We start from the raw sequence: 13,612 nt of genomic DNA, 5'->3' as shown, positions 1-13,612 counted from the left end.
GGTCTACGGCTTTCAAACCCTCCTGTAAACATCACTTCCTCTTCATGGCTCGTCATGTTTCATTTTTATCCAATGTCAAGCCTGTTACACAGGACTCATCTCTGCACTGTGGTCAACAGATCCAGAAGAATAAACGCCTAAGTGATGAGCTGCTCGATGTTGGAGTGACTCCTTTGAAATGCCAATGTTAACTTTAGCTGTGATGCTAGCTGTCTGCCAAAGGTGATAAGGATAAGTTGGAAAAGTTAAAATATTTTGAACGAAAGTTAAATTTTTCAGTAATTTGCGGTCTGCCTCTCAAAGAGACCAAGTGAAAATTGACTTGCCTTTCTTCATTTCATAATAAAATAAACACATCTAGGCTTTTTGACTGTTGGTGAGACAAAATAAGCTATTTAAAATATTATGATGATATACAGACTGAAAGACTTATGCTTTTCAGTATTTTCTGTGATCACTCACTCACACACACACACACACACACACACACACACACACACACACACACACACACACACACACACACACACACACACACACACACAACATTGCCGATGTTCATGTTAAGTTTGGCCAAAGCTTTAAATGAGGTGGTAAACGGATTAAAAAAAGAAAGAAATCCCTGTGGGTCCAAACCTCTGGATTTCCAGCTGTTCTGAACCGTTTGTTCTACTCTCGGCTGCATATCATGTCATAACGAGCCGGTTTTCTAATTATGGTGCTCTGCTCCAGGCAGGCACAGTACTGCAGTGCTTACCAATGTTGCCACCTGCTAACGTCAGGGAAGGCTGTAATCTTGGCTGCCAATGTTGTTAATTTCTCCCCAAATTTCAAATCACATTCCGGCTGGATAATGTCCTGTTGTGTAGTTTTTGGTTTGTCTTTTTTGACGGTAGAAAATGTTCCCAGTTGTGAATCTCGGTGGTAAGAACACTTACCTGCTGTTCCAAGTCCCCAGACAGTTCTGCTCCAAACGGGGCCATGATCTCTTTACTCATGAGCTGAAGAGGAAAATGTCACTGGGTTAATGGCTCACACAGACTCATTTGAATAGCTGCAAAGCCTCAACCTATTTTACCCGAACAAAGCATACCCTCTTCCCTCCCTCAACAACTACTGCTGTTGAAGGCCCTTTAAGACACTTAGGATTGAGTTACTCAAAAATGTACAACTGCCAAGCTTTTATGAATATCTTTTACATGTCTAATCTGAGTGAGGGAGACACTTGGTACTAAGATGGACTGACCTCCTGGATGGCTGTCATGACAACATGCTGGACAGACTCCTCCAAGGTCATGATGATCTGAATGTATTCTGTCAATAGAATGAGAGAGAGATTCATAAACTACACACATTGACTACATGGTTTATTATTTTTCAGCACTTGTGTCCCACTTTCAAATGTAACACTGCTGCCATTGATTTTTCAGCCAGGCTGCCCGATGGGCTCTGTCTTTGTCAGAGGCTTGGCAATAATTAAACATTGTTTAGCCAACAGCCCTTCCCTTAATAGGATTTGGATGAACAGTTCCCTTCGTATCTACTCTGAACAGCACCTATATACTGTGGTTGTCAGTTTGTGTCTAATTTGTGTACACAAATTGTGTGCAACAAAGAAGCAGGTATATACCTTGTTTACGCTCACATCTGACAGCACAGCCCAATACGAGCTGCAGCAGCCTCCCCAGCTCCACGGAGTGTGAATGCTCTGCCACCAGGGACAGATCTGGCAAGGGGAAGTCAGAGATTTCCTGGGCCAAGACCTGATGGTATAGAGACAGATTACAGTAAGTGAACTGCACTGATTTTAAAAGCTCCACCTGTAAACACTTGCAGAGACAGAGTTTTGTCTCACATACAGCATGGTGTTTCTTCAAATCATCCAATAACTGTGCAAACACAAGGAGGCTATTGTGTACATGACCACAACCTACCTCATTATAATAATCAATCACCATCTGAAGGATCTTCTTCAGGTTGTTCATCTGAGATCACATACAAGATTCCACATTAGAAACTTAGTTTATAGTCAAAGCGGGGACCAAGGGGATACACTGACAACAGAGATGTACTTCAAACATTAAGTTAAAGTGAAAATATGTCTTTTTCACACCAGATATTTTGACTAAAAGGGGAAAAGGGAATTACCGCTATTCACGTTAGTATTTACACCTGTGCGTTTCATGTCAAAATGGGTTATGTGAAGGAGGTCTTTTGGGAGCGGACAGCAACAGGGAAATGACCGCCAAACAGAGGAGGGCATGCATTTTTATTTCTAAACCACCAAACATAACATATAGCCAACATATATGGACCAACATACAGTACATGTACACATTTCACCAGAGGAGTCAGAGTGTGGGGTCAGCGTGCGGGCTAAGTCAGGAGCAACACCCGTGGGACAGGCAGGAGGTCAGTGTTAAGGACTGTTTGGCAGGGTTGAAGCAAACAGTAGGGTTTAGCACACAGTGGGGGGGGGGGAGACATGAAGAGAAAAGTCAGAGATGACAGATAGGGATTGGGGAAGACACCACTGCTATGTACCTTCAGTCTCCAGTTATCCTCAACATCTGTTTTGATCCGACCCAGCCATCCATCAGTGAACCACGCTGGGTCTCTGCAGCACACACAGGGGAACAACACTTCATCTACACATCACTTCCCAGTCAATTGTGTGCCGTTCAATGTCAGATTATTCTAGATATTATTGAATGTTGTGGTTTGCTTTCCTCATCCTTCTTTTATGTTTGCTAGTAACATTTTAATAATTTCTAGAAGACAGGAGTATTCTTTTATGGTAGGTGTAGAGTAACAGCAATGTAAAAAGCAACTCAGAAGTAGTTTTTCTTTGGAAAGTCTCACCACTCTTACTTAACACAACATGCATTTCTTTCTACCGTAGCTGTATCCCCAAAACAGCCGAAAGTTAGGTGTGTGTGTGTGTGTGTGTGTGTGTGCGCTTGTGCTTGTGTGTATGTGTGTGTGTGTGTGTGTGTGTGTGTGTGTGTGTGTGCGCTCACATTTGATGCAGTGCTTGTGATATTGCCGCTCCAGTGGTCAGCTCCTCCACTGTTCTGCAAGGTGCAGGAGTGTTGAAGGTCTGCAGCTGAGAGGCACAAAACAAAGCATCATTATGAGGTCTGGCCAACAATCCATGGAGAGTATAGGGAACAAAACATGGTTAAGGAGGTGGTGATATGCTGAAGCACACTGCAATATCCAGGCTATCAGTGGAGAGATTCTTCACAACACTGCAGATGTGCTGGCTCACATCCAAACAAGAAAGAGGGAAGAATAATTAAAGGAGAGAGGTGAAGATATGAATAATTCAAGAATTGATCTTGGCTAACATCCTGTTTCTCAAACAAGTTCTGTACAACTGTGTTGCCCTGTACACACCTTACTGTTGAGATTCACTCCCATTAACTACTGAAAGTTTTAGTTTAGTTTTAAATGAGACACCTTGAAAATATTGACAGCTAGCATTAAAATGAAGTCCACTCTTTGGGGACAACTTTGGAAGCTATGTGTCTGATTTCCAGAGGTGGAATGTAATCAAGTACATTTACTCAAATCCTGTACAATTATGAGGTACTCGGATATTTCCATTTTATGCTACTTTATACTTCTACTACTACATGTTGAATGTAGATATTGTAATTATTACTCCTCTACCATATTAATTAAACGGTTTCTTTTGGGATTCAAAAATACTAATAATAATACAAAATATACATAAATAACTTTGAATTCATTGTTATTTATTAGGCTAACCAGTATTTTAGAACATGGCTGAAACCAGCACCATCTTCACCAGCTCCAACATTAGTGGTACACATGAATGAATCATTATTTATATTCTGGTAATATATTTCTGTCTGTTATGAGCCATTTTGCATAATAAGTACTTACTGTTGATACTTAACGTACATGTTTAAGCTGAGACTTTGTACTTTTATTTAGGTAACATTTTAAATACAGTAGTTGTAACAGAGCATTTTTACAAAGTAGAATTTATGTTATTTTCCTTAAATAAAAGACGTAAATACTTCTTTGACCACTGCTGGGACCTAAACTTTGTGTTCCCTATTTTTTTTCTTTTTTTTTTTATAATAAAACCTAGGCTAGATTAATCTAACCTGTTATTAGCTAGTTGTAAAACAGCAATGTTCAACAAGATAACTGATGGGGCTTAGATGTAGTCGTAGGATTAAGATGTCAGATGAAACTGGCACGAGAACTAATTAGCCGATTATTAAAATAAGACAAACCGTGGATTCACTTCATGAAGAGGAACAGGTGCAGCAACGCTAGCTAAATGATGGCATAGTCTTTGGTTACATTTGATGAGTTATAAGGTTAAAAAAATAGCGACATTCCACAAATATCTCCTGTTTAGCTAATTGGATTAGTTAGTAGGCTAATACTTACATCCGGGAAGGTAACTAACTTAAGGACCTTGTTATCTTTGTGACTTTAACTGGTAACTTTAGCATTGTTTATTAGCCTGCAGTGCCTGCTTCGTGCTGCTCACTTAGCTAGCTAGCTAGCTACATGTCGTAGCTAACGTTACCGGTGGACTGACACTGTTGCTGCAGAGACTCTGCCTATGGAATGAATAGCAGCTGCAACCGCAGCTTATTTTCGTAACAAAGGTGTGCGGTTAGTCTAGCTTACTCACGACCATCTGCTCTCGTTCATATTTACCTAATGTTCTCTTGGCTATATAGTGTTTTTGCTGACACCCCCACCACCTACGTACAGGTAAACCAAATCGCTTCCTCCATGGTTTCCTTGTATCAGGCTACACACTCCCATAACGCTAAAATAAAAAACAATTAAAATTAAAATAAAAACTCACCCATATTACGAGGCTCTCGGTCAGTAACGTGTTATTGTCGTCCATTTGTTCTTTTTTAGCTCAAAACTTAAGTATGTTCCTCCACCTGTCAAAGCCCTTACGGTCCTTACCTCTGCATTTGACCTCACCTGGTGCAAAGAGAGGTAGCTCTCTAACGACAATTGCGTATACTAGAGAGCCACGACGGCTGTTCCGCCATAAAATAACGTAAGATGTACGAGAAATCGCAAATGGCGCAGCTTCTTGGCGTTTTCCCATTGCCGGCTCGAGTGGAGAAGAAGTGAGGGAGATGCAAGCCGCATCCAATCAGTATTGGGATCTCTGACGATTGACAGCTGGTAAACTGCGCTGTAGCCAATCACTGAGCGTTATGTGTGATAAACGTACGCCCCTATTATCTGGCCACAATCAAAACATTTATGATCTGTGTAATTTTCAAAGGCTTACTGATGGACATGTAATGTTGAGGAAATCCTATAAAACGCTATGGAACATAGTCAAACGTGTATGATTAAATCGGATTTCATGAAAGTGACTATTTTGGTGGTTTACACCATTCCATCTGCTGTCAAATAGGTCAGTACGTAGGACTTGTCTTCCCAGTGAGGTTGTCATCCCACATTTAGTTAACAAAGTCATGATAGACAAACTACACAATTGCGAAAGATAAACATATAGTATGGAAACCAAAATCATATAAATAAATTTGAGGCTACTTAATTGTGCAAAAAATGCACGACAAACACCCCAAAAAGTTACATAAACAGCAAAAATCAAGTTATAATTTTCAAGAAAATTTGTTTTGCTCACACTAAAAACTACTTAAACGTCAACCTAATACCAAAAGTAAATAACGCACAGCCAGTTTTGCCAGTATTGCTTGAAGTTGAACACAAATGGAATGTTAATCCATTTTAGCCTTTATTCTATAGGCTATATATTAACTAGAAATATAAAAAAGTATGTTCTCTTATCACCCTAAAAGTTCGGCAGCATACCAGCATTCTCTGAATCATTTCTCATAATGTGCAATAAATCTTCTTACGGGATCCACTATATCTCACATGAGGGTGTGTGTTACTATAATTCAAAGGCTACAGTGTGTTATAAATACTGACTGCTTTTAGTCACGCCAAGATAACTGATCTCACATGTGTCACACGCTCTCATAGCCACAGTATGGAAAACTTCAAACAGAGCTTGTAGAAAAAGATTTACATGATGAACTGTTTACATCACTCTTTAGGGCAAACCACTACGTGCTCATGCTGACATGTCACACAACTCTGAAATCAGGGTGTGTGTGGCATGAGACTGGACTTTACCCAAGTGGCCCGCAGGGGCGTCCTCTGGGCTGTATTTAACTGTCAGGAGGTGAGCACCTCTATTTGTTCTCTCTTGATCACTGAGACCCTGACCCACACTGACTATTTTTAAATGACCTGGATTCCCTGGGCCTGTGCAAATATTTGACATGGTGAGTTATGTGAAGATTATCACATCTTCACTCACTGTCAGATACAGAAAAAGAGTTTTTTTTAATCGAAGCACATTGATTTTTGTCATTTTATTTGCTACTTTATTGCTGCACTCTTACTTTAAGTCAATATTGGTATTGGTATGGTATTAGCTGCAAATTGCAGAATACAGGAGGAGGAGGAGGCCCCTGTCTGACAGACTTCAACTCACACCTCCGGCGGAGCTTTTTGTGCATCCCTGTGGAAGCTGGGGGAATTGAATCTGAGTGGACAGTGTTCAAAGTTTCCATTGCTGAAGCTAGGGCGGGGAGCTGTGGTCTTAGGGTCTTAGATGCCTCAAGCAGGCCCACGAACACCCTGGTGGACACAGGTGGTCAGGGAAGCCGTCCAACTGAAGAAGGAGTCTTTCCGGGATATGCTATCCTGGAGGTATCCAGAGGCAGTTGCAAGGTACTGAAGGGCCCAAAGGGCTGCAGCCTCTGCCGTGAAAGAGGCAAAGCAGCGGGTGTGGGAGAAGTTCGGAGAAGACATAGAGAAGGACTTTCGGTCCCCACCAAGGTGCTTCTGGAAAACCGTTCACCAACTCCTCTATGGTAGAGGCAGAGCTGGAGGATGATGTGGGATTGTGGTCAATTGCCATGTTTGAAGTTGCTAAAGTAGTTAAACAACTCTACAGTGGAAAAGCCCCAGGGATTTATGAGATCCGTCCAAAACTGCTGAGAGCTCTGGGTGTGAAGGAGCTGTCTTGACTCCTAAGGAGTGGCAGACCAAGGTGGTAGTTTCCCTCTTCAAAAAGGGGGACCAGAGGATGTGTGCCAATTACAGGGGTCCACACTTCTCAGTCTCCCTGGTAAAGTCTACTCCAAGGTGCTAGAAAGGAGGGTTCGGCCAACAGTCAAACCTTTGGTTGAAGAGCAACAATCCGGATTCCGTCCTGGTCATGGAACAACGGATCAGATCTTCCCTCTTGCAAGGATCCTGGAGGGAGCCTGGGAGTATGCCCAACCAGTCTATATGTGTTTTGTGGATCTGGAGAAGGCGTATGACTTGGTCCCCCGGGAGATTCTGTGGGAGGTGCTGCGGGAGTATGGGGTGAGGGGGTCCCTTCTCAGGGCCATCTAATCTCTGTATGACCAAAGCGAGAGCTGTGTCCAGGTTCTAGTCAGACTCGTTTCATGTGAGGGTTAGCCTCCGCCAGTGCTGCACTTTGTCACCAATCCTGTTTGTAGTATTTATGGACAGGATATTGAGGTAGTGGGGAGGGGTTGCAGTTCAGTGGGCTGGTGATCTCATTGCTGCTTTTTAGAGACAATGTGGTCCTGAAGACATCATCGGCCTGTGACCTTCAACACTCACTGGATCGGTTCGCAGCCAAGAGTGAAGCGGCTGGGATGAGGATCAGCGCCTCTAAATCTGAGGCCATGGTTCTCAGCAGGAAACCGATGGAGTTCCTCAGGTAGGGAATACGTCCTTACCCCAAGTGAAGGAGTTTAAATTCCTTGGGGTCTTGTTTGCAAGTGAGGGGACCATGGAGTGGAGAATCGGCGCAGCGGGTGCGGGATTACATTCAATTTATGGCACCGTTGTGACAAAAAGAGAGCTGAGCCAGAAGGCAAAGCTCTCGATCTACCGGTCAGTTTTCGTTCCTACCCTCACCTATGGTCATGAAGTCTGGGTCATGACTGAAAGAACGAGATCAAGGGTACAAGCGGCCGAAATGGGTTTCCTCAGGAGGGGGGCTGGCGTCTCCCTTAGAGATAGGGTTAGAAGCTCAGTCATCCGTGAGGAGCTCGGAGTAGAGCCGCTGCTCCTTCGCATCGGAAGGAGCTAGCTGAGGTGGTTTGGGCATCTGGTAAGGATCCCTCCTGGGCGCCTCCCTAGGGAGGTGTTCCAGGCACGTCCAGCTGGGAGGAGGCCTCGGGGAAAACCCAGGACTAGGTGGAGGGATTACATCTCCAACCTGGCCTAGTAACTGTGGAAAGGGAAGTTTGGGGTCCCCTGCTGGAGCTGCTGCCCCCGCGATCCAATACTGGATAAGTAGATGAAGATGAAGATGATGATTGCACATATACCACAGTGGATCTATGCGAGTCCTTCTTTTTGCTGCTGGGTTCATTATCTAATGCTGAGGTGCCTCTCCATGACCCGTAGTGTAGAACAGTGTTAATGTCAAGGACATACGCATGCATTTCACAACCAATGGTTTATGGCAAGAGTGGGATTATGTGAAGCAGGGCTGTTGTCAGAGTAAACTGTGGGTAAATGATTGGCGAGGTCAGCTCTAACCTACTTAAACACAGCGTGGCTTTGATCTGGTGGCAAGTCAAATAACCAAAAACTTTTCCTCTGAGCAGACTGAAGGAGGTGGCTTTTCTTTTTCATTCTTTTTTAGATGTAATGATTTGACTACGCAAACAAGTACATTGATGATCACAATCTATTGTCTATTGCGCGACTGTGTACAAACCACTGCTTTATTGATCTGACTGCATTTCTGCTCCCTTAAAGCAGGAAGACACAAAGATCAGCTGACATTGGAGGTTGTAGTTGATCATTGACAGGCAACTCCAATTTATTTTGTACAGTGATGCTGCTAGGCAGCACTTCACTTCCTTCTAAGGGACTGTGACTACTTGTCAGCTGCTGTTTCTAGCTCTATCGAACCATGCACCCCTACCACAGCTCTCAGTCCAGGTGAGTCTCCTCATACTTTTGGCAGAATTGAAGGGTTTGTATACTATAACTTTACTTCTAATATGGTTTAAGGGAAAATTTCCATCTGATCTACAGTATAATCAACTAGATTCGAAACAGTGTAATATGACATGTGGAATTGTTTTTTGATCACTGTGTTTAAGAGCTCCAAAACACATGACATTAACAAGTTTTAGACCAAAGCAAACCATAAAAAAAGAAACATGTTTGATCATGTGAAGTGTTTGCATGTATGATACATAAATGGCAAGTATTATTGATCTACCTATCTGTTTCAATAATTGTTTTTATAAACTGATAACTGTAATCCCTGTGAATGTAATCTGATGACATAAACCAGATTGGGATACTAAGGTTGTTTAAGGTGCTGCCTGGGTTTTATATGACTATTTACATTATTTCTGACAATGATAGTTTTAACGTTTCATCAAAAATATTATTTTTTTTACTTATTTCTTTTACAAAAGAATACAGGTTCTGCTTTGGAATCCTTTGGGCATATGACAGTCCTTGTTGATGTAACATAGCATCTAATCTGTCTATGTCAGAGCCTCAGCATCTGTCATCATCCCCAAATAGAAAAGAGCTGAGTGCAAAATACCTTATCTCAAAATGGTTATGTCTGTGTCAGTATCTCCTCACTAGCAGATATGCAGTATTTACACCGTGTTTATCAATGTCGCCATGTTGCATCACGTTGCAGACTGGACCATCTCCTCTCTGAAGGTCCGGTTGGTCATGGCCACCTCGGGTCACCCACATCTCTGCTGCTGTGCCCGCCCGGGCATTCAGCATCAACGTTAATGAGCCGCTACAAGGTGACACTGTAGTTTCACACACACACACACACACACACACACACACACAGTAGGCACAAAAGTGAAGTTGATGTTTTGCAGGTTCTTCAGTCTTGAGTTGTTGTTATTTCTGTATTTGCCTTTTTCAATGTCTGAGATTTTCGTAGTTTAAATATTATGTAAGGCACTCCTGTTTAATGATTTTTTTTCTTTTATTAGTGTTACAGTCTGGTGGAGAGAGTTGCTGCCACCCAAATGTCTTATTCCAGAATTGGCTTAATCAGAAATCCCCTTGGCGTAATAATAGCTTCACAATGTGGCTATTAGAATTCTTTGAACTTCTATGAAAGAGAGTGTCAGGAATGTTAAACTTTTTTTCTTCCTCATATTTCCTTCTTCATCCTTTTTTCCATTTTTCCTATTTCCATCTTCCGGTTTCCTACCTCTCGTCTTCTAACTTTTGTCTCTTTGTGCTTCTCTTCCCTTCTCATCTCTTTAGGAATCTACACAGCCATGTCCATCTACAAGCCGAGACTGGCATTGTCCAGTCTGCTTGCAGACGGCCAGCTTCCCAGTCCAGACAAACTGCGGCCATTTGTTCTGTGGTACGAGATTCAACACACACTCAAAAAACCCAGGCTGACACACAAATATCAGAGCAGACAAGATTTGTTCTTTCATTCATGTATTAGTTTACTCCTTCATCTATGAGACTGGATTCATTCATTGTTAGTACTCTCACACTTGCTCACCTGTTGCATCATGTTTATATTGTTTCGTTCATTGGCTGATCAGTGGAGCATCAGTGTGTCTGGAGCGTTGAGGCATGTCTCTTTGACTTTCAATAATTAACTGTTGCCATGGTTTCCCAACTCTGCCTCTCTCAATTGACAAATTCTTCTTCACCAAACAGTTGTGCAAAGGTGAACTTCAAATCCAATTCAAGCCTTGAAGTTCAAATTCATATCTGATCGTTTTACATCATCATCGCATTGTATTGAGTTGAGATAAAAATGTATTAGATAGTCTAATGTTTCTACTACACCTGACACCAAAATATTAGGAGAGGTAAGGCAGCCCTATATTTATACATATAGCACATTTCATACACAAGAGTTTAAAGTTTTATAAAAGAAAGATTAAAAAAGTGGAACAAAGAAAAAAATGTATCTGACTTACTCACAACTTAGTCACATCTAGGGCAAAGAAAGCATGCTCAAATGATTACATTTCTAAGATGGGGCTATCATGAATGACAGAACAGCAAAAATAAAAGAAAATGTTAAGGCTGTTAGAGTCTGAAAATATCTCAAGGTTGAGTGAATAAGATCAGGGTTATAAAGCAAGTGCTTTTTTTAGACATATAGATATTTATATTCCAGCACATTAACCATGGAACCATTGTATGTGGGTGTGACAAGAGCAGCCAGCCTCACGGCTGCATAGCAGCACATGCAGCTGGCACTGATTTAACTGGATTGTTTTTTAGAAAACATTACATTTAATGGTTTGTGAATCATAACACTAATGTATTAATATACAAATGAACTACAGCAGTAATAGCAGTTACCTTATATAGCCTAAGTCACTCCTAAGTTTTTCAACTAAGGAGCACAATGTGCTCCTTGGGGAAAAGATAAGAGGTTGTGCCCAGTTCATACTAATCAAATGAACTGGACATTGTGGTAAATTGTAGTCAGATGCAAAATCCCCCTTCCCTTACTGCATTATATTCCATTCAATTTTAATTTTTCTATTGTTACCTGGAGAATTTTGTAATTTACTTGACATAAATTAAAAAGTAAACTCCATTAATTTACCACAAAATGTATCAGAATGCAGGAAATTAAGTCTTGATGCTCAAAATTACCTTGGGGAGGACACCCAGACCCCCCACTTCATATGTATCACCCACCCACGCACCCACCTTGTTTTTGCTTTCAATGCGCATGTGTAGACACCTAGAACAGTGGGCGGGGTACTGTACCTGCCCCCCCACTTACCTGTGTCTTACCCAGAGCCTTTTCTATGGTTCTGTCTGTTATTATCAACAGAGGTAAATAAATAATGCTAGAATGATGCATTATTCAGTGGAGAAAGAAGTACGCAGATCCTTTACTTAAGTATAAGTAGTAATACCACACTGTGAAAATACTATTAGTTATTTAATAGTAAAAGTCCTGCATTGAATGTAAGAACCATCAGGTAAATTAAAGTATTAAAAGTAAAAGTAGGCAACTCAAAGCAGAATAATCCTCACATTTTAGAAACTGGAAACAATCAAAACCGTTCTGTCAATCAACTAATTGTCTAGTCAGCTAATCATTTCAGCTGAGCTTGTAGGCCTGTTATAGTAGGCTATATTGTTGGGTAGTTTTATTTTTAATAAAGCATTGTATAAAGTACATGTGTTTTGTGTGCACACATCTTAATTTGTAAAATATCTAGCAACTAAAGCTGTCAAATTAATGTAGTAGAGTAAAAAGTATAATATTTCTCTCTGAAATGTAGTGGAGTAGATGTGGAAAGGGACATGAAAAGGAAAGACAACAAGTACCTCACATGTGTACTCAAAGGTCTCATGGCCTGAAAATTTCACTTTATGAGGTTTTTTAACATTAATTTGAGTTCCCCCAGCCTGCCTATGGTCCCAAAGTGACTAGAAATGGTGACAGGTGTAAACCGAGCCCTGGGTATCCTGCTCTGCCTTTGAGAAAATGAAAGCTCAGATGGGCCAATCTGGAATCTTGCCCCTTATGAGGTCATAAGGAGCAAGGTTACCTCCCCTTTCTCTGCTTTGCCCGTCCAGAGAATTTGGCCCACCCATGAGAGAGAGACATTGTGGCTTTCAAACAAGCAAAGTGGCAGATGGTCAAGGCCCCCCCCTCTCTCCTCCTCAAAATCTACAGACTCATAAATGACACATACTAAGGAAAGCTCATTGTGGGACTGGCTCCAGTGGCTGTAATTCTGTACCAAGGCTGAATTTTGGGAAAGAGACTCCAGATATGTTATTAGGGGACCACTAAGGTCTATGTAAAAGAGACTTCAGATACAGTAATAGGGGACCACTAAGGTCTATATAAAAGCATCCAAAGAGCACCATGTCATGGGACCTTTAAGTTCAGTACTTGAGTAAATGTACTCAGTTACATTTCACTCTGGCATTATGGTTTAAACTGTTCACTGTTAGATGTAAAAGTATTGGTTTATGTGTTTGATGCTGCAGCTCCCTGTCTGATCACCTACTGGAGACATGGGTCCTGGTTGGATGCAATAAGCTGCCCTCTCTGCAGACAGAAGGTACCGTATGCATGATCCCATCAAAGCACAGTCTGAACAGTCAGTTCAGAATGAGCGTGAACATGGAATAACCTGTTTCTGATTTACAAGGTCAGCGTGCTGTGCAACCTATTTAACGAGAGTCGGTTGGACCGCCAGTCGAAGGAAGTTCTTGGGGAAATCACAGACTACAACAAACGTTATTCTGGAGCCCCGCGAAGGGTCAGTACTCACTGACCTTATTAGAAACTATTCTTAAAGGCTTTCTACAGTAGTTTTGCCCTTATTCTCCACCCTTTACCTGTCTGCAATGTATCAGGTGGTGCAACTGTCTTTTACAACCTTGAATGTAACATTAGATCATGGAGAATATGAGAATTTCTCCACAGTTTCCTCTGTTAATAGGTTTAGTAACATGAATACCACTTATACAACCTTGAGGATTTATTGCCCTGTACAACAACTAGTGCCAGACAATG

General features: G+C 41.6%; 2 protein-coding genes across 6 annotated transcripts in view; one reads left to right on the top strand and one right to left on the bottom strand.

Annotated features, from left to right (window-relative positions):
* The window catches only part of hook1 (hook microtubule-tethering protein 1), a gene marked incomplete at its 3' end in the record, with an annotated part of 12,651 nt that extends 7,517 nt beyond the window's left edge, over positions 1–5,134 (bottom strand). The window contains 7 exon segments of the mRNA XM_032525351.1: positions 939–1,001; positions 1,247–1,314; positions 1,631–1,763; positions 1,935–1,985; positions 2,545–2,617; positions 3,021–3,106; positions 4,862–5,134. Of these exon segments, the coding sequence (XP_032381242.1) occupies positions 939–1,001; positions 1,247–1,314; positions 1,631–1,763; positions 1,935–1,985; positions 2,545–2,617; positions 3,021–3,106; positions 4,862–4,906 (519 nt within the window). The 5' untranslated portion in view covers positions 4,907–5,134.
* si:dkey-183n20.15 (RING-HC_RNF170 domain-containing protein) overlaps positions 4,320–13,612 on the top strand; it is a 10,564-nt gene continuing 1,271 nt past the window's right edge. The window contains exons 1-6 of one of the 5 annotated variants that reach the window (XM_032525354.1): positions 4,320–4,441; positions 8,925–9,033; positions 9,758–9,872; positions 10,351–10,456; positions 13,081–13,154; positions 13,245–13,355. In XM_032525354.1, coding sequence (XP_032381245.1) covers positions 9,005–9,033; positions 9,758–9,872; positions 10,351–10,456; positions 13,081–13,154; positions 13,245–13,355 — 435 coding nt within the window. In that variant the 5' untranslated portion in view covers positions 4,320–4,441; positions 8,925–9,004. Of the gene's footprint in view, positions 4,442–4,752; positions 4,765–6,126; positions 6,236–8,651; positions 9,034–9,757; positions 9,873–10,350; positions 10,457–13,080; positions 13,155–13,244; positions 13,356–13,612 lie in introns of those variants that run through there. The other 4 variants (XM_032525358.1, XM_032525357.1, XM_032525359.1 and 1 more) reach the window with 4 other exon arrangements.

This window comes from Etheostoma spectabile, chromosome 9 (assembly GCF_008692095.1).
Source record: "Etheostoma spectabile isolate EspeVRDwgs_2016 chromosome 9, UIUC_Espe_1.0, whole genome shotgun sequence".
Classification (NCBI taxonomy): Eukaryota; Metazoa; Chordata; class Actinopteri; order Perciformes; family Percidae; genus Etheostoma; species Etheostoma spectabile.
The sequence above is the reverse complement of the archived record's forward strand: the minus strand, read 5'-3'. Positions and strand labels throughout refer to the sequence as shown.